The sequence below is a fragment of the Lycorma delicatula genome, chromosome 1 (genome assembly GCF_047948215.1).
Source record: "Lycorma delicatula isolate Av1 chromosome 1, ASM4794821v1, whole genome shotgun sequence".
Taxonomy (NCBI): domain Eukaryota; kingdom Metazoa; phylum Arthropoda; class Insecta; order Hemiptera; family Fulgoridae; genus Lycorma; species Lycorma delicatula.
Window position 1 is genome coordinate 102,981,292 of NC_134455.1, and position 21,502 is coordinate 103,002,793.

General features: G+C 28.8%; 2 protein-coding genes across 3 annotated transcripts in view; one reads left to right on the plus strand and one right to left on the minus strand.

Annotated features, from left to right (window-relative positions):
* The window catches only part of LOC142320603 (lipid droplet-regulating VLDL assembly factor AUP1-like), a 63,815-nt gene extending 62,389 nt beyond the window's left edge, over positions 1-1,426 (plus strand). Inside the window, exon 10 of the mRNA XM_075358585.1 lies at positions 1,040-1,426. Coding sequence (XP_075214700.1) covers positions 1,040-1,133 — 94 coding nt within the window. The 3' untranslated portion in view covers positions 1,134-1,426. The remainder of the gene's footprint in view (positions 1-1,039) is intronic.
* The window catches only part of LOC142320592 (sodium-coupled monocarboxylate transporter 1-like), a 59,861-nt gene that overhangs the window by 2,327 nt on the left and 36,032 nt on the right, over positions 1-21,502 (minus strand). The window contains exons 8-14 of one of the 2 annotated variants that reach the window (XM_075358569.1): positions 19,969-20,109; positions 18,675-18,783; positions 18,284-18,393; positions 13,219-13,402; positions 7,967-8,053; positions 5,834-6,012; positions 211-397 (exon numbers count right to left, since the gene is read on the minus strand). In XM_075358569.1, the coding sequence (XP_075214684.1) occupies positions 211-397; positions 5,834-6,012; positions 7,967-8,053; positions 13,219-13,402; positions 18,284-18,393; positions 18,675-18,783; positions 19,969-20,109 (997 nt within the window). The remainder of the gene's footprint in view (positions 1-210; positions 398-5,833; positions 6,013-7,966; positions 8,054-13,218; positions 13,403-18,283; positions 18,394-18,674; positions 18,784-19,968; positions 20,110-21,502) is intronic. The other variant, XR_012755440.1, reaches the window with a different exon arrangement.

Below are 21,502 nucleotides of genomic sequence, written 5' to 3' on the forward strand. Positions count from 1 at the left end.
TTTATTTGGGCAATAATAATGTGATTCGCTCAAAAAAAAAAAAATACTTTCTTCATTATGGTATTACATTTTTTTAAAGATCTGTTGATATTTCTTCAGTTTTATAACTCTATGTATTATACAAAGATGTATAAGTTTTTTAGTTGAAAAGTTACAGTTTGTATGCTACTATTTATGTGATACCATTATTATTAAAATTTTGGGTCTTACCTTCTGTTTTTTCACTGGTTTGACTGATCGAAACCTATTTATAAAAGGTGCATAAAGTTCAGGATTTTCTTCTTTTGTTCCACCTGTTATATAACTAACAACAATACCAACAAATATTGCAGTACTTGTTCCCAGCAAGGTGTAGTACAAATAAGACAGTCTGTATAAATATGGTATCTCCTGAGTTCTGTGAAGTTAAATGAACATTAAATTATCTTGTAATCCTCTTTTATTTAGAATAATTATTTACTAATTTTTAACTTGATTTTTCATAAAAAAAATAAATAATTACTAAAAAAAGTATCAGTTAAAGTATAAGGAATCTGTGTAGGTTTGTTTACATAATCAACTATAATTGTTAACTAATGCTTCATCAAACTGAAACCTAACCTTCAACTAATCTAATAACAATTACCACAAAAAAAATTAATTTCTTTTTATCAACATGATAATACTTTTTTCCACAATAAATGAGTGGAATGATTATCTTTATTTAAAAATGTTAAAACCTTTATTTTTTATTTTAAAATTTTAATGAGTTTTGAGTAGTTTTAATTAGATAGAAAGGTTTTTAGAGAATATTTTTATTTTCATGAGTGTTTAGATCTTACCAGTGGTGCCAGTAATCTACAGCAATAGTCTGAGTTTCTGAATCATTGATCAAGTCTTAAATTTTATACTTTACTATTATTGTGGTTAATCTTGGTTCCCCATCAGTATATTACACTAGCAAAAATTAAAATTTTGTTGAAGTTTAGCAATTTTATTTCTCAATTTAAATTATACTACTTTTATTTCAAATTTAGTATTACATTTATATTTTTCACAGGTCCTCCAGTTTCCTTAGCCTATGTCCAATTAGTTCATTCCCCAGCCACCAAGTAAGAAGGTCAAAGAATCAACCCCTATTCATCATGCTCTGAAGAAGTAGAATCTTGTACTTGTCATCATGTAACAAAGTTTGACAATCCAATATCAGCCATCAGGATCTCACCAATCCAATTAAGTAGCTTTAAAATGTGGAGAAATTATGTTCTTTTATATAAACTTTTTTTTAAATATGTACAAAAGGACTGAATCAGGAAATAACAAGATTAATTTATTTATGTTATATTATTATATTTTAAAAACAAATTAAAGTTGTTAAAAATACTTATTTATTATTTTTATATTAAGTAAATAACTTGTGAAAATAAACTGAAAAAAGCAGTGAAAATCTCTGGTCAAAAATGATTTTGTTACATGGGTAATATTTGCTGAATCAAAGTATTTTTAAGTACCACTATCAGCCTCAAATTTTTTTATAATTACCCTTCCTGTTTTCCAGCAAGTACATGTCATGAAAATCAAAGTGTAAACATATTATTTATTTATTGCAGCAGATAAGTTGCTTAATAAGCTATAATTTATTTGAGTGATAAATAGCCATGAGAATTTATAGAGTAATTAATATAATTACAAATGATTCATGTCATATTTTTTTCTACATGTACTTATGTCACACATTGCACCGCAGTGTATATGAATTTTATTCTGGTGATTCTGTCCTGGATGTAATACTGAAAAAAATTAACAATATATCATGATATCAAAGAAAAATCTCAACTTCATCAGTCAAGTGCATCATGTGTCCAATCATTCGTGTGTCTAACATTCAGTGGAGCTGCTATTTTTCCTACCAATTTGTGATTTTATTTTTCCCCGTAAAGTCAGTGTATTTCTGCATTAATGTGTGTTTAAAGTGTTGAAAATTTTGTAATACATGTGTCTGAGTGTATTGCAGTGAATGTTTTAATAATACCACACAGTTGCATTAACCATCCAGACCATGTCTGCTACATTTGTGGTGAGATAACATTAAAGTTTTAGAGGAGAAATATAACTCCACTGGCAAAAAAATCATATGATATGATTTTTTCAAAAGGAGAAACAGTGACTGTTGGAAAGAAGAATGTTGTGAGTCCAGCACTAGTAAAACCTAAAAAGTTTACCATCCACCACTATGCATTAAACTACGCTTAATGAAAAATTTTTTTAAAGCAATGAATCATGATGAGATTGTTTTTCACTTTCTAAAATATAAGTGATGCTAAGGTAAAGGAAGATAATATATGTTAAACCGCAAAAAAAGAGACCTCAACCAATAACTAACTGTATGATATTAAATTTGAAGAGAGTTTGTATGACTGTAAGGTTGCAACATGAAAATCTTTTAAAATGTTCTAACTTCCCTGGAAATCATAAGGCAGATAACTAGAAAAACTTAAAACTTAGCTTCTTGAAAACTATAAAGCATTTATTTGGATGTAATATGTTACCTAACAATCCATTTCTTAGATTTTCATCTGGATTTTTTCCCTACCAATCTTGGAACTGTGAGTGACAAACATGGAGAACATACTTTCACCAGAAAATATATTTTTTACTAAATTATAAAAATAATTAATATTAACAAAATTTACTGTACCAGAAGTCCTAGAGAATGAATTTCATCCTTTCAAAATTAATATAATCATTTTCTTTTTTAAATTAATAGTTTATTTTAATTTGAAATCAAATATATGTTTTTTACTACTGAGACAAATGGGGACATTGCAATTTAGTGTCATGAGAAAAGAAAAAAAGCATTTTTTTATTCTTATAGAATTTCCTCTGCTGGTGTCTGCCCCTTTACAAATGTCTTTCTCCTAATAAAGTAGACAATAAACTGATATTTTCCTGCAGAATAAATATGATGTTTCTAGAGATACCTTTTAAGTGGATTTGCTAATAATCCATGATCCTTATCTATGTACTAGATCTTTACAGAATTTGATAAGAAACAGTTAACATATTTGCGACTTCGTGCACCCTTATGGGTACTCAAGTTCTTTTTTAAATAACGTCATGTAGGGGTGCTCTCTGCCTATTAGTAAAATGCATCGTGTACCTAACAGTGTACATGTTTTCAAAAGTTTCTTATAGCATTTATTTTTAGCCTGGCTATACTGTAGGTGTTTAAAATCATACAACAGCATATTAGAAATGTCATGAAAAGAACTATATAATACAAGTTTACAAATAACTATTTTATTCAGGTAAATATTTCAAACTGCGTAATACAAATTCTAAATAAAAACTTTTTTTAAGTTATAAATTGAAATACAGTAAATGGTTTATGTTTACAAAATGAACTGAGAATAAAATGTGAAAAAAACAAAATGAAATAAGAGAAAATGTACAAAAAACATTCGGTTTTGTGTCCAAGGAAACTACACATTATATATTATATAAAAATATTTTAGGCATATTGGTGACATGCTTGGACAGTCTTTGTAAAATGTAGACACCCTTTTGGCTTCTTTTGTGCTAGTTTCTCTAGCCAGATTTTCATAGCAAGGCAGGCATCATTTTCTTGTGCTGTGAACTGGATCCTCCCTTTTTACAAGGCTGTGGTGTTTTGGCTTTTGTTGTCTCCGTACCTCTGCTACTGCTATAAAAACTGGTGGAATATTGGCATAGTTTTCATGATCTGTAGCTGATATTAACTTCCTGATTAACTCCTCTTGGAATCATAACATTTCCCATTTTCTTTGTAGATCTCAGCCTTTATTAAAAATAACAACGGTGTTCACAATACTGGTTCGAAAAAGCATTTCAATGGCTACTTTCTAAACCATTTGCTAGTTTTTCTAAGTGGTGTATAATATGATGGACATTTGGTCAGAAATGTCAACACCTTTTTTAATTTTGTTGTATCCCAATACAGTTGTTGGTTTAAGGACTTCTTTCCTCTTCCTGTTACGTTTACCTGAATAAGTCAAATTATCAGTATCTTCTGTTCTTGTGGAAACCATTAGAACACATCTCTTGTCAACCAATTTTATAACTTTCACACCGTTGTTGTTTTCTCGATCCTCTCCTTTTTTAAATTTTTTCTCAATCACGCATGTAGGGTTTTTTTACATTTACTATTAAGAGTGTCAGACAAATGGGTTTTTCTTTCCACCAGACATTCTGCCAGACAAATGCTGTTGTAGAAATTATCTGCGTAAAGTATATGCCCTTCACAAAGGAGATCATGCATGAGGTACATCACAATTTTTTCTGTGTGTCCAGATTTACCAGTAATGCCTCTCTTACCAGCACATACTTTAATGCATATATGTAATGTGTAGCTATGTTCAGTACAGAGTTTATTTAATTTCACACCATATTTATGACTTTTTTGGCGTTGTATTGATTAATTATAAGGCGCCCATACCATGGAATCATTGTTTCATCAATGACGATGTTCTCGCCTGGTATCATTACTTTTTGGAACTGCTCGTTGAGTAAATATACAAGAGTTTTTATTTTTGACAATCAAGGTTCTTCTACATCATCTTCATTGTTATTAAAATGTAAACACTTGTGAAGCATTTCAAATCTTTTTCTTGTCATTGTTTTTTTTTAATTACTTCGTTTTTGTACAAAGGATTATTTGACCAATACAATATCATTTTCGGTATTGGGCACATACCAATTATCATAATTATACCAAACATTTTTTTAATTTCTGCATTAGAACAATCAGTCTATTCTCTCCTCATTGATTTTTGCTTTAGTGGTTTCCAAGGTTTTGTGTGCAAATCTATTTGTTTCCTTGTAACATGATCTATGATATCTTCAGTTAGAAATTGCTTGTATATTGTCATAGGGTCTGGTTGAAGTCATATTGAACAATATGACCATTTCTACCAGTGAAAGGAAATTGTCTTATAGTGTACAAATAATCTACTCATATACTTTCTTGTATTGTTTGGTCAGTCGATCAGTAGCATTTACAGCCAAACCTAGGACTCCTTGGCCACCCATTACACGTTCAATCACAAAATCTACAATATTTATATTACAATTATCTTCAATAACGAAGTTATCCTCAACATTTTGAGAAGTACTGAAACTGTCAGCATTTCCTTGTTTGTCTTCAGATTGTTTGTCACTGTAGTCACCCAATGATTCATTATCACTGTCACTGTCTTGACTTGATGAGGAGACATATTCACATTCACTGCTGAATTCTTCAAAGTCACTTAGTTCTAGTTCATCCATAGACTCATCTAAAACACTGGCTATTTCACTGGGATCAGTGTTTTGGTTCACATAAAAACATGATAAATCTAAAACAATGCTGGTTTATAACCTCAAACACAAAAGCACTGTATATGATGTAAAAGCATGGGTGGGAACTGCCAAGTGGCTGTGCAGCTAGTGGCATGCCTAGCGTCAGGTTCAGTAGAATAAGAGAGCTTGTGTACCTGTGAAAGTGCACAACACAGGAGTTATATAACATAACAAAGGCACATCATGCAAAAAAGTAAAAAACATATGATTGGAGTTTTATTTCTTTGAAATTATGCTTGTTTCATGTATATATCATCAAACATAAACTAAAAAAGTAAAAAGAAAATTTCTGGATTTTTGTAAGTATACATGTAAATAACTATGGCAAATAAAAAACCAATGTATTTTGGTGGCTGTTGCAAATGTGTTAATAGTATTAAAGATTAGCCCGATTAACATAGTACTGATAACAGAAGAAGTGAAATTTTTTGAAGAATTCTGATTTTTATTAACACATTTGTTAATTAAAATTAATTACCTCGTAAAATCAATGCCATTATTAGAAGAAATATCAGCACTGTTGTTTAGTTGAGAGCAGCCAAATGTAGTAACAGGCTTTTTCAAATATAATAAATCACCTCTAGCTATGGCAGACTGTGCACCAATAGAGATCCATGCCACTAATGCAAGGCTTGTGAATCCACCCCATAAAGCTCCCTGTCATGAAACAAAATATTATCTTATAGTTATGTTTCTAATAACTTTAATGTTGTCAATAATGCCAGTGGTACTAAACAAATAAGTAGTAAAAAATTAGTAGTAAACTGACTTTGAAAAACCTGCTTTAAAACTTAAAAATTATACTTTTTAAACTGTTCTCTAAATTTCAATTTGTTGAAGTATATTGTTTAACCGTCAGGTTACTAACCATTGATCCTGATTTAAAAATAGTCAAAATTAAAAGAATTGAAAAAGTATTATTTTATGATTTTTATTGTACAGAATTCTTTTCTAAAACAATTTTATAATTTTGTTTTATTTACATTTTTTAGTATGTTTTTATTTAAATTTTGTATTGACCAACAAAAACCTGTCCTGTATAAAAATGCCACTTGTAAGAAATACAACGAAAAAAAACTTGATTTTTGAAAGAATAAAAAAGAAATACAGAGAAACAATATAAAGAGATTACTTCCCAGCATGAGCTAAGCTCCTGGAATGCACGAGAATATTATGTTTTACTTGATATTTGCCAAATAAAATTTGCTTGAATTTTCACATAAATATAATATGAATATCAGAATAACATGAGTCTATACAAATTATGCTTTAATAATCGTTAATGAATAATGATTTCAACAAAGAATGAAAAATATCTTCTAATTGTCAATGTTGATAATGTAATTTTTATTTTAAAAATCCTCCAACGATGCTAAAAAACCTTGCAACAGACTCACCATTGAAACTATCTACCACTAAAGATTAAAATTCAATCAAAATCCATTACATTTAGTGAAAAATAAGGCTTCAACAAACATAAAAAAATACATATGTTTCAAAATGAGAACTTTCTTCTTTATTAAGCTTTTAAAAGATAAAAGTACATAACATCAAAGTAATTCTCATTTATTGAAATGTAATTGTACTAGTTTATTACCATAAGATGATTTATTAATTGCAGAAATTACTAGTAAGTTGGCTCAGATGGACATTGCTAGCATATAATGAATTATTCAATGGAGATTAAAATTACACAGGAAGTAAGCAAATTTACATACTTGACTGTAAATTTACAGGTAAATCCAAAGAATGTAGTAGTGAACATGATATAAGAATGAGAATTAATCAGGTTAAAACAGAATTATGTAACTGAAGAATATTAAATAAGGGACTTTTCACATCTAATATTTTTTAAACAAAAAGGAAACAGATAAATGTAATATTAATTATTTATTTATTACTGCAATATTGCATTATCATTATATTATTCATGTATCAATTTTTATTTTTATTTATTTATTTATTTACTTTTCCTGTCAAGGAATATTTATTTGTATATATTCCACATGTAATTAATGTTATTCATCAAAAGGAGTGCTTTGTGCGTGTACTTTCAGACACACACAACAAAAACAAAAAACTTTTTAACTGATTTTAATACAGTTTATTTAAAATAATATTTATTATCCGTTTAATTTATTTTTATCATTTTCTTTAAATATTACTGTTATTTATGGCATAATATAAACAATACAATATTTTTCTATGTATTGTTTCATTAACTAAATAACAGACAATTTTAAACTAAATCAACATTAAAATAAAATTGATAAATCTGTTGATTATTAAATTCAACAAGATTAAATCTCAACACATTTTAATTTATTAGCAAGTACAAGTACATACAAACACAAACACATGTTTAATATTACACAATAATATAAATAAAAAATATCACAGCAAACACTTAATGCTTAATGTGGTCACTACTGACTGCTAGTGCAATAGTGTAAATGTATGTGATGAAAGAGATAGTACATGTAACAAGAAATATGTGACTTCCAACTTTATGGAAGTCACAGATTTGGAATATGTGACTTTCACATCTGCTTAATTTTTATTCCCATCAATATATATTTAAATTGAAAAAAATATTTATTATTACACTAACCTTAGCATTAGCTTTTGGAAACAACATTCCAAGAGTGAACATGCCTAAAAGTGGACCAGCAGTAATGGCACCCAGACTTTTCCCAGCCTAAAAGTAAAAACAAGTAAACCAGCAGGAAAAATATAAATTAATTTATCATCATAATATTATTATAAACATGTTACTATTTTTTGAGATTCAGTTAATGGCAGTCTTCTTAGTAACAACAAATTTAGAACGAGTTAGCTTTAATGCCAATATATAACTGAGGGAAAATAAAAAAAATTCTTTTAGAAAATGGTAACATGTACATATATATTTATTAGTTTATTTGTAGAAGACCAATAAAAATTGTTCATTTTCAGCATCTTAAATAACTCCTACTTAATTTGGCATTTTTCTCTTGGTATAAAAATCTACTCCATATTGCCATGTATAATTGTATATTTTATGGAGAAAATTAAATCATTAAAAGAGTACATTTAATCTTTTTATATAAGTAAACCATAAAAGAGTCACACTGTTGCAATGATATTTTAGAACACTATTATAAATAATTCTGTTCCTATTAGATTTTTAGTAACCCTAACAATTTTATAATTTTCTGGAGAAAATTGATAACTTTTTTGTTTTCATCAGCATCATCATTACACAAAAGGAAACATGTTTCCAATGGTGAGTGCCATTAACAATAACACCACTAAGAGTGAATTAATTATTGTCTCAAAAATATCTTATGAAAGCGATTCTTTCTTTTTAATTCTTGGATCTATTTTTTATATTGACAGATCTCTTTTTTTTCCATGAAAGCTTCCCTTGTGGTGGTGACAGGCTATTTTTGATGACTGCAATACTTTATCCATGCTTTGTAATTTTATTTCCTAAATAATAAAATTCTTCCATTTCAAGTGTATTGTGTTTCCCTCTGCTAATATTTAATTCCTCATAATTTTCCTACCTGTCACATTTCATTAAGTTTGTTTTAGTGTTATTTATTTTAAAAGTAATTATTATCCTAGCAATAGATCCATGCCATTGAATTTCTTCTAACTGATTCCTTCCATTGATTTAATTTTTATTTCTGTCAATAGAATAGTATCAAACATTGTAATTTTTTTCCCTGACCAATTCTCAAGTTTTTCCTTTAATTCCTTTACTGCTTCTTCTATGTACATATTAAAAAGCAAAAGGAAGAAACTACAACATTGTTTCAATTCTTTCTAAATCAGAGTTCACCTTTTACCATTTTCTATTCTCATAATTATCACCAGATTTTTCCTTGAATTATAAGTAATTTTCTTCTTTATATTTAGTTCAAATCTCGACTACAAAAAAATAAAAATAACATTGTTTTTGAATAAACACACACCATATTTCTGAACACATCACACATAAAGATTCTTCAAACTAGATCCAAATACTAGTACTAAGTATTTTGAATTGTAAATTATTTCATAAAATAACTGTAGAGAATTAGACTTGTCCTTGATGGTTGCAGTAAACATTATTGAATATTGATTAATTTTCAGTGAAAAACAACTAAGTTATCTTAAAAGCAATGTTTTTTGTGTACATAACAGTTTCTACAGCTCTTGTGATCATCCATAGAAAGAATAGTGGTGCTGTTTTTAACAAAATCATCTGTTTAAAGTAAATTTAGTTCAGTTTGTCATTAAAAATATTAGTTTTGTAGAAGTTAAAAAAAATAAAAAACAATCCTGATAATGACAAAAAAACTGTTTGAGAATGAAATCAATATAAAACCAAGAAATAGTAGAAAAGAAAAGATCAAGGTTGCTGTAGAATAGAATGATTTGATAAAGTTTTCTGAGCTAAAGACTAGCATAATTATGCTGAGTTATTCTAAAATAAAGCTTAATTCTAGATTGTAATTTAATGAAATTTATCTACAACAGGGAAGTTTAACTATGGTTTTCCAGAGATTTACTAAATCAATACTATGATAATAGTGAATTAACAATAAACAAAAATCAAAATTTTGCCATGAATATAGTTTTTAATTTTCCTATTGTTTTTTGAACATTTCCTTTTTATATGTAAACAATTTTTGGGATTTTACTTAATTATTTCATTCATACATGATAATTTTCAAGTACCACAATAAATTCTATTACATGATAAGTAATTACAACAGAAAAACTAATTTGTAATCAAGAGTATTTTAGTAGAATTTAAATATTTCTCTAAATATTTGTCTTTTAAGAGTGTCATTCATATTATTGATATAAAATTAAATAAACAATAATAATTTTAGTCTTCCAATTAGTACCACTTACATGGTTAAAAGATTTATTTATTTTTATGTATGTTTAATATACAATCTACTATATTTCTATCCATTCAAAGGTTTTGGTCAGAAATAATTTATTTTGAATTAATTAATTGGTTTCATCATAATAATACATGTACAACAAAGTAGAAAATGAAATGATATGTGGTTATGTAAAACCACTTTGTGTGTATGTGTGTGTGTACACATACTACCATACTACAAAAGATTTGTAAATATATTCTTGACATTAAAATTAGTGAACTATTTAGGCTTTAATTTTTGTTTCAATAAAATTTCTGATAGAATCCAAAGTAAATGTGAAAACTGCAGAAAACCATATTTGTCTTAGGGGATGGATATAGATTCTAAGTGTATTTTTTAAATGCTATATAACCTACCATTTTTACTGATTATCAAATTTTCCAATGATAAACATTAAATCAGTAATTTTGAAGAATAGTGAATAGATAAAGATTACATAACAGAATCTATCTCTTTATAATACAAAAGACCTTTAAAAATCTAAAACATTTCAATGAACAACTTATACAGTTTTGTAAATGTAAATAATGTTTAAAATTGAAAAAAATTATGGTAATCATCACCAACGTTAAAAGTTAATAACCTACAAAAAATAAAACAGTTTCAAATAATATAATATTTTTTTTATATGCTGTATTATTTTTCAGAATAGACTATTTGTCATTGAAATGCTAAATTTATTCTAAGCAAATAATTTTATGAGAGGAGAACCAACATCCAGAGAAAAATCAAGTAAATTAATGACATATTTCCAGAAAGTTTTTGCAGTTTTATTCACCTCCTTCATTAGGATGTTGTGGAAAACATTAATTTTGGATCCACCTTTAGAGGGATTCAAAAACCCTCAAGTATAAGTTCAGACACTTTATAGAACTATGCTAAATTTGCTCATCTAACAAGTAGTTTTTGCCAAAGTTAATAATACATTCATATATTTTATATATATTTTTTTTGTATTGTGTGAGTTTGTGACTTTTTGTATTGCAAGAGAAATTTTCCATGGTTAAGTTACATATATCCTATTTGTATAAGGTGATCTGTAAAGATATTCTGGAAGTATGTTTCCTCATATGTAGATGAGGGCATTTATTTTTCAAAAAATATAAACAATTTGTTGATCAGTGTGATGAATACCTTTTTAAACTTTTAAACATTATCAAAGATTCACAATCAAATTAGATTGAAATTGTATTTCTAGAAGTTCCTTTTGGATCCTGAATGTAGTTATTAGATTCCTCACTGTAGCTAGTACAGCTCTTTCCTCACTACTACTGGTGATGTTAATGGCAGTCAACTTACAGTTTGAAATTCCATTAACAAACAATAGTACCATCAACGACTCCCATGGGAAGGAGCTGCATCAGCTTCAAAAAGATCCTCTGGAAGTACAGTTACTTTAATTTAATATTAATTTTCATTAAAAATAAATAATATATATATATAAGAAAAGCACGTCAAAATGAGATAAACTTTTTAACAGATGATTGAATATTCAACAAATCACTTTCAAATAATTAATGGAACTTTTTCTTACAAGAACAGTTCAAAGCTAATTATTAGCTATGACAGTGTGAAGTATCTGATAGCACTGATATCAGATATATGTCTTACAAAAAGTTAGAAAATCTCTTATATTTGTAATCGAATAATGCTACATTTTGTCCATCACAACTAACAATGAAAGTAAAAAATATAAATTTTTGTAATGACAAACTGAATCAAATTTTAAAATATAACATTTTTAATAAACTTACTTCAAAATATTTTCAGCTCTCTTTGACAATCTACTGAGAGTGGCTCTGCTGTTTTTAACTTGGCATCAGTTGACATTAATGTCAGAGTTTTTATTTATTTATGTTTTTTAGAATGTGGTTGAAAAGTATGTTGAATTTGAATTGTCAGTTCATTTAGTATAGCATTGATTACATGTTTATCTTTTCATAATGTTTAACTGTGTTAAGATGTAATTCTATTTCTGTGTATTACTAGAAAATAAAATGTGTTATTAATAAAGAATTTCTACATTGGTGGTCAAATGTGACTCAACTTCAGAGATATATTGAACACGTGAAAACCTACCATAGCTACAATGAGTCATCATCTTTCAACCATCTCACAGAAACAAAACACAAATCCAAAACATTGACAAGAATTCTACACATAGACAAAAAAGGACTACATCTTAATAGTTTTGAGCCTTGTGAAATATGTCAAATATAGTAATGATATGCTAAATGGACAAACACAATTCAAATTCAAAACACTTTTTGACCATGTTCTAAACATGTGTCTATCTAATCAAAGACAAACCACCAGCACTAACATTAATTAACTGAAAACTAGGTTAAGAGTGGTACAACAGTTACTGACGATGGCTGTAAAAGATATGACAGTAATTTTGAAGTAAGTTATTGAAAACATTTTCTTCTTATAAAATCTAGTTCAGTTTCTCATTGGCTATCAGTCTCTCTCAGATGTTTTATTGATTAAATAAAAAGTAAAATGAAAACATCATAATGACCAGTTCCATGCAAGCAATGAATGATTATTTAAAATAGCTGACTGCAATCTTCTTTTAACTGAACTGGAACAATTAATGCTTATATATTTATTTAGAACAGTCAACACAGATAGCCGCAAATGAAGGAAAATCAGCCCTGACTTTGACAAGTATTACACTTCTATCATGAACTATGGAACCACTAATATTAAACAACTTTTATTTTCAATTAAGGAATTAATAGCAATGTTTTACTTATAAGGCCCTAAACATGTTCATTTAAATCATGTTACCTTGAAATGACACACAGTACTGGCTGTAAGATAAGAGAAACCTTTTCATTTATAGAATTAACTAAGATGAATCACATGCTAACTGGTCTTATAAAATATGTAAATAAATTATCATGACTTGAATTAATACATAATATTAACTTACTTGTATCAACATTCCTAGTTTTTCAACAACAAAGACAAGAATAGTGCAAATGGTGCCGATAATAATTACAACTGCCTTCATGAGTCGGCTAGCATTCACTTCTGATAAAGGCTGTGATAGTTTCGGTTTGATCAAGTCTTCATAAATTACTCCAGCCATTGAGTTGAGACCAGTTGACATGGAACTGCACAGGGATATTACGGAATATTATCTTCTATTTCATCACCCTCACCCTGCAACATATTGCACTACTTCCTCAACCCCTCACAAACTATGTTATCAGGTATAAAGTAAAATAAAGTAATCTTTTTGTAGCTCATATTTATCATGTTCTAATTAAATGAACCAAACTAAAAAACATAAATGTTCTCTAAATGACATCCTAAACCTAATAAATTGGTGAATTAAACAGAATAATAAGAACTTGTAGCTTACATATTAAAAATTACCAAAAACATGTTAAAACTTATTTTGCAAGTTAAAAGTTACCAAGAATTTTTGCTTAATTAGTAACTAACCACTAATGCATGGATATGCATAAAATTATTTCTTATGTGAAAAAATTAGATACGAATACTGACTAATAAAAACAATATTTTTTTATACAAAAATAATTTAGAGTATAAATTTTTTTTTTTGTCTTCAGTCATTTGACTGGTTTGATGCAGCTCTCCAAGATTCCCTATCTAGCGCTAGTCATTTCATTTCAGTATACCCTCTTCATCCTACATCCCTAACAATTTGTTTTACATATTCCAAACGTGGCCTGTCTACACAATTTTTTCCTTCTACCTGTCCTTCCAATATTAAAGCGACTATTCCAGGATGCCTTAGTATGTGGCCTATAAGTCTGTCTCTTCTTTAACTATATTTTTCCAAATGCTTCTTTCTTCATCTATTTGCCGAAATACCTCTTCATTTGTCACTTTATCCACCCATCTGATTTTTAACATTCTCCTATAGCACCACATTTCAAAAGCTTCTAATCTTTTCTTCTCAGATACTCCGATTGTCCAAGTTTCTCTTCCATATAAAGCAACACTCCAAACATAAACTTTCAAAAATCTTTTCCTGACATTTAGATTAATTTTTGATGTAAACAAATTATATTTCTTGCTGAAGGCTCGTTTTGCTTGTGCTATTCGGCATTTTATATCGCTCCTGCTTCGTCCATCTTTAGTAATTCTACTTCCCAAATAACAAAATTCTTCTACCTCCATAATCTTTTCTCCTCCTATTTTCACATTCAGTGGTCCATCTTTGTTATTTCTACTACATTTCATTACTTTTGTTTTGTTCTTGTTTATTTTCATGCGATAGTTCTTGCGTAGGACTTCATCTATGCCGTTCATTGTTTCTTCTAAATCCTTTTTACTCTCGGCTAGAATTACTATATCATCAGCAAATCGTAGCATCTTTATCTTTTCACCTTGTACTGTTACTCCGAATCTAAATTGTTCTTTAACATCATTAACTGCTAGTTCCATGTAAAGATTAAAAAGTAACGGAGATAGGGAACATCCTTGTCAGACTCCCTTTCTTATTACGGCTTCTTTCTTATGTTCTTCAATTATTACTGTTGCTGTTTGGTTCCTGTACATGTTAGCAATTGTTCTTCTATCTCTGTATTTGAACCCTAATTTTTTTAAAATGCTGAACATTTTATTCCAGTCTACGTTATCGAATGCCTTTTCTAGGTCTATAAACGCCAAGTATGTTGGTTAGTTTTTCTTTAATCTTCCTTCTACTATTAATCTGAGGCCTAAAATTGCTTCCCTTGTCCCTATACTTTTCCTGAAACCAAATTGGTCTTCTCCTAACACTTCTTCCACTCTCCTCTCAATTCTTCTGTATAGAATTTTAGTTAAGATTTTTGATGCATGACTAGTTAAACTAATTGTTCTGTATTCTTCACATTTATCTGCCCCTGCTTTCTTTGGTATCATGACTATAACATTTTTTTTAAGTCTGACGGAAATTCCCCTTTTTCATAAATATTACACACCAGTTTGTATAATCTATCAATCGCTTCCTCACCTGCACTGCGCAATAATTCTACAGGTATTCCGTCTATTCCAGGAGCCTTTCTGCCATTTAAATCTTTTAATGCTCTCTTAAATTCAGATCTCAGTATTGTTTCTCCCATTTCATCCTCCTCAACTTCCTCTTCTTCCTCTATAACACCATTTTCTAATTCATTTCCTCCGTATAACTCTTCAATATATTCCACCCATCTATCGACTTTACTTTTCGTATTATATATTGGCGTACCATTTTTGTTTAACACATTATTAGATTTTAATTTATATACTCTAAAATTTTCCTTAACTTTCCTGTATGCTCTGTCTATTTTACCAATGTTCATTTCTCTTTCCACTTCTGAACACTTTTCTTTAATCCACTCTTCTTTCGCCAGTATGCACTTCCTGTTTATAGCATTTCTTAATTGCCGATAGTTCCTTTTACTTTCTTCATCACTAGCATTCTTATATTTTCTACGTTCATCCATCAGCTGCAATATATCGTCTCAAACCCAAGGTTTTCCTACCAGTTCTCTTTATTCCGCCTATGTTTGCTTCTGCTGATTTAAGAATTTCCTTTTTAACATTCTCCCATTCTTCTTCTACATTTTCTACCTTATCTTTTTTACTCAGACCTCTCCAATCTACATTTCATTATCATCAAATTATGGTTGCTATCAATGTCTGCTCCAGGGTAAGATTTGCAGTCAACGAGTTGATTTCTAAATCTTTGCTTAACCATGATATAATCTATCTGATACCTTGCAGTATCGCCTGGTTTTTTCCAAGTGTATATTCTTCTATTATTTTTAAATTGGGTGTTGGTAATTACTAAATTATACTTCGTGCAAAACTCTATAAGTCGGTCCCCTCTTTCATTCCTTTTGGCCAGCCCGTATTCACCCACTATATTTCCTTCCTTGCCTTTTCCAATGCTTGCATTCCAATTTCCAACTATTATTAAATTTTCATCTCCTTTTACGTGTTTAATTGCTTCATCAATCTCTTCGTATACACACTCTACCTCATCATCATCATGGGCGCTTGTAGGCATATAGACGTTAACAATCGTTGTCGGTTTAGGTTTTGATTTTATTCTTATTACAATGATTACGCTATGCGTTTTGAAATACTTTACTCTCTTCCCTATCTTCTTGTTCATTATGAAACCTACTCCTGCCTGCCCATTATTTGAAGCTGAGCTAATAATTCTAAAATCACCTGACCAAAAGTCGCCTTCCTCTTCCCACCGAACCTCACTAATTTCTACTACATCCACATTTATCCTATCCATTTCCCTTTTTAAATTTTCTAGCCTACCAACCTTTTTTAAACTTCTAACATTCCACGCTCCGACTTGTAGAATGTTATTTTTTAATTTTCTGGTGACCCCTTCCTTAGTAGTCCCCACCCGAAGATCCGAACGGGGGACTAGTTTACCTCCGGAATATTTTACCAAGGAAGGCACCTCCATCATTGCTATATGAAAATGCAGAGAGCCACATTTTCTTGGAAAAAAAGCAGCTGTAGTTTTCCATTGCTTTCAGCTGTGCAGTACTCAGAGGACTGAGTGATGTTGATATGGCCGTTTAAGTCATTCTGACTCACGTCCCTAACAACTACTGAAAGAGCTGCTGCCCTCTTTCAGGAATCATTCCTTAGTCTGGCTCTCAACAGATACCTCTCCGATATGGTTGCACCTTCGGTCCAGCTAGTCTGTATCCCTAAGCACTCAAGCTCCCTCACCAACGGCAAGGTCTCATGATTCATAGAGGAGGGAGTATAAATAATATTAAAAATTTATGCACTTTATTTTTTTTTATGAAAAATTTATACAGTTTTATTTTTAATCTATAAAAGTATTTAAATGATAATTTACACAAAAAATAAAAATTGATTTAGAGTTAAAAATTTACTTTAAAATCCGGCTTTCTAAAACTTAAAAGAAATATTTTATCAAATTTATATGATAAATTACTTATTTATTCATTCATGAAGTAAGTATAGGTTGATATCATTAATTACAATAACCATTTATTTTCTTTTTTGAATGAAAGATGAATTTTATAGATGTGAAAAATGTCAAGCCTGATCAAGATTTGAATCTAAAGCTTTCTGAACAAAAAACAAAAGATTTCATTCTGCAAGAGGGTTAGCAGGCTGGTAGATTTTATAAATTGTCAGAAATAAGTATTATTACATAAAAAAGGAATTGCTGCAGCACTCACCTGGAAAGAACAATGAACATTATACCCAACCATGTCAGATGTACTGAGACACACATTTCTCTGCATATCTACCAATAAAGTTTCTTTTCAAGTAAGATTATCTAATTTAAAGTACTCTATAACATTTTATATTCAATAATAATTAATAATTTCCTTGAAGATGAAGAATAAAAACTATAATAGTCATAGATAAAATAGTCATTTTGAAGGTACTGAAAAATATTTTTTCTCATAAAATAAATATAGAAAATTCAAGTTATTTTTACAACTATGCTACTAAGTTAAGTTAACTATTTTCAAAGTTTAAGTATGAGAAGTTATGTTCCAATTTTTTTAATGAAATTTAGTTTTAATATCAGCTAGTGAGTTCTTGAACGAATTTAAACACAATTAGATGACCACATACACACATATTTTCATGAAATTTATAATCTAAATTTAGGGGAAAAAGTTCTCAAGCTAAAATTTTAATTAAAAAATCCATAATTTTAACTCTTAGAATAAGAAAATAAATATTATTATCAACTGGTGTTAGATTCAATTTGTAGTAAGGACCTGACATTTTTCTGCTTTTAACCAATCATTTTTTTAATCTCATCTTCCTCAATACAACACATGTGTAAATGCAGAAGTGAAATTGTAGTAAAAAAAAAAACAAATGTATATTATAATGATGCTGTAACATATACAACATCATTATAATATACATTTGTTTGTATATGATATACAAAATTAATTGATATAGTAAAAATGAATTCTTGTGTAAAATTATTATTATTTTTTTATTAATACAGAACTCTAGTAAAAAACACTTGCCTTAAAGCAGCACTAAAAACTCCTGCCATAAATATTCCAGGCAGTCCAGGAACTGAACCCGCAACTTCCATTACAAAATATGGTAACAACTGGTCTGATTTTTGTATCCGCTGTGAAAAAACAGTAAATATTACAACAAATAATTGACCCTTCAGCCTTACTAAAAAAAAAACATAAAATATGTATATTATCATTTTTGTAAAAGATGAAAATATGTTAGTTTACACAGTAGAGAAAAAAAAACTAGTTACCAACCTATTACCTAGTTGTTTTATTTAACCAAAATGTAAATATTGCATTATTAGTTAATAACAACACATTAATATTATTATTATTACCAACTAAGTTACTAAATCAAAAAGAAGTTAATGTGTTCCATTGTGTGGCATACCTTTGCTGATATTGGATCACAGTCATAGAAATATGCATATATGAGAAGACCAGTGTAGCAGCTTATAGAAACAAGAAAGGTAATTCCAACTGCTAGAATTCCCACAGCTCTGTCTGGCAAACAATATTTTATTACAATTTAAAAAAAAAAAGTGTCAAACAAAAGTAATTTATTTTAATCTAATTTTAGTAATAAGCGATAATAATGCATGCAATTAAGTACAACACTACAACAATTTACTTATTGTTCACTTATTATTATTTGATTCCAATATATGTGTAACAGTTATCTGCCTGGAAGCTGATTTGATTCATATCACTAGTTCATTTTTTATAGTAAGTCTTGACATCACAGCCAAGGTATATGTCTAAAATAATAAGATTATAATCAGCTTTTTTACTCCTAAGATCTGGTTTAATCTGTAGAAATCTAGCTGTGTTTATATTTGAGAAAGCTATACAATATTTTCTCTGATTTTCACTTGTTAAAACTTGTGTCCATCTTTTTAGATTTTGATGAATTTACCCTCATTTGCATTTAATACTACTAGAGTAATTATGAAGAAGGAAGTGGTAAGACTTATTGGTCTGTTCTTGAGTAAAGCACTAACATATCAGTGAGTGTCTAAATGTGTAGAACATTAAACTTATGTTAAATCTAAATGGGGAATCAGATTGAAAAGAATTTTCATAATTATAGGTATTGTTAATTCAATTATGAATGAATTATGGATTGAATGTGCATTCTGAGGATGGTGGATGTAGTTTATCATTATGGAATCACTATTACCGTTGTACAAGATCAATGTTTTATGATGTTATTCTATTATGGTACATGGTTGTGGTTATATCATATTGATACATAAAATTTTGTAATTGTACACAATATTGTCTGTTGAACATCCTCTATTATATGTTTTTAATTGATGTCGGGCTAAAGAATTAAAGGGTCATTACACTCATAGTTGATGTTTCCCAGATTGCATTCATTAATGTTGTATTAGAAATCATTTCAACTCTTTCCGCCAACAGAATTCTGTTTAGATTCAGCTTCTTTCTCAACAGCAAGGAATTCTCTTGTGAAAAAAATTATAGGTGTGTTGGGATTTAAACACAGAACTTTCTGATGACAGGTAAAACTGCTACTCCACTGATAGATTTTATTCACTTAAATTTATTTTAATTACTAATTACTGTTTATATGTAATTGCTTCTTAATTATAATGATTTATAAAATAACTAAACTTTATTAAATAAAACTAATGAATCAAACAGAATTTTAAAATGTTACTAACACATTGGCTTGTTTTAGTGTAGGAAGTGATAAGCACCGCTGAACCATAGCTTGATTAACAGAGCATGCAGCCAACCAGTAAAAGTAATTACCAAATGTTACAGACAAAATTGTATGACGCACAGTAGGATCCACCTCCCAACTGAAAAATTTACAAAATTTAGTGCCTTAAAACTAGTAATAAAAAAAAACATCAATAAAAATTTGAAATAATCATTAAATGATTAATTTTAATAATTTTTCTGTGCATGCTTATCTAACTTGACAAAGATAACAAAACATTACAAACCTAGTTTTGATTAAAATTAATTCTCATTAGGATTTAGAACAACAGATTACTTTGAAGTATGAGCAGGAATAATTTATTTGTCACATGAGGCTTTATTTTTGAGTTGAGCATTCCACATAATTATGTTTTATCTTCATTTATCACTTCATAATGACTATTGAAATGTTAAGCTAGAGCATAACTCTAGGATTCATTTCTGAATGCCTAATATCTAAATGTTCTTTATATTTCAATGCTTGAGCATTCAGATATAACTGAACGTTCAAGCTTAACTTGTTAATGCCACATCACATATGTGATGTGGCAGCACTGACAAGACTTGAGAAACAATCATACACAAATAACAAATTTATATTATATGCTTACCAGCAAAGAAAGGCAAATGTGATAAACTGCTTACTGTTAAGCATCTACTTGAAGAGTGTACAATGTATGAAAACCTCAGAAAAAGGGACGAATTAAGAAATGATATTGGTGTTGAAAATGATTTGGGTAACAGTAAAGAAGAAGCAATAGTTAAATACCTCATGCTAACGGATTACTAACCCATTTAGAGTAAGCCTTCAGTGAAATAAAGACTTGTGTTATGTTTAACTACAGATCTCCTGCATGAAGGCCCTTTAAACCTGAGCACAGGGCTTCTTTGTTCATTTGGTATTGTCTAACAATTTGTGTATTTTATTTAAACATTATTGAAGTTAAGTTTATTTTTGTGTTTTATTTAAATGTATGGACCCTTGACCCTTTCATCAAATGATCTTATTGGTGATTTTTCCTTCGTCTTATTAAACAATGTGAAATGAATTTGATGCTTGTGTATTCTAAAAAAAAAAAATTATACAGTGTAGTTTTATTTCTTATCATTTTCTATTAACTACTTTATACATATGTTCAATTCAACCTTAAGCATATTCTTCAAGAATACATCAGGGAGTACATCTCTGATGATGAAATTTATGTCATAAAATGGGTTAAAACTAATCAACGTACTGAGCTGAATAAAATGGTAGAAGAATTTTTATTTGAAAATTATATTTTTGAAATTTTGTGGATGGAATTCAATAAATGATACAATACAAAAATTATGGACAAGACTCAATTACTTAGCATTATTACTTCAGGATAAGTGATGACATCCCCATTTGAAGTAGCTGACTAATAAAAAATTAGTTAATAAAATGTAAAGTGAATGTTTAAGATTAACTATGACTATATAATTGAATGTGAAATTTGTAACAGTGGTTCA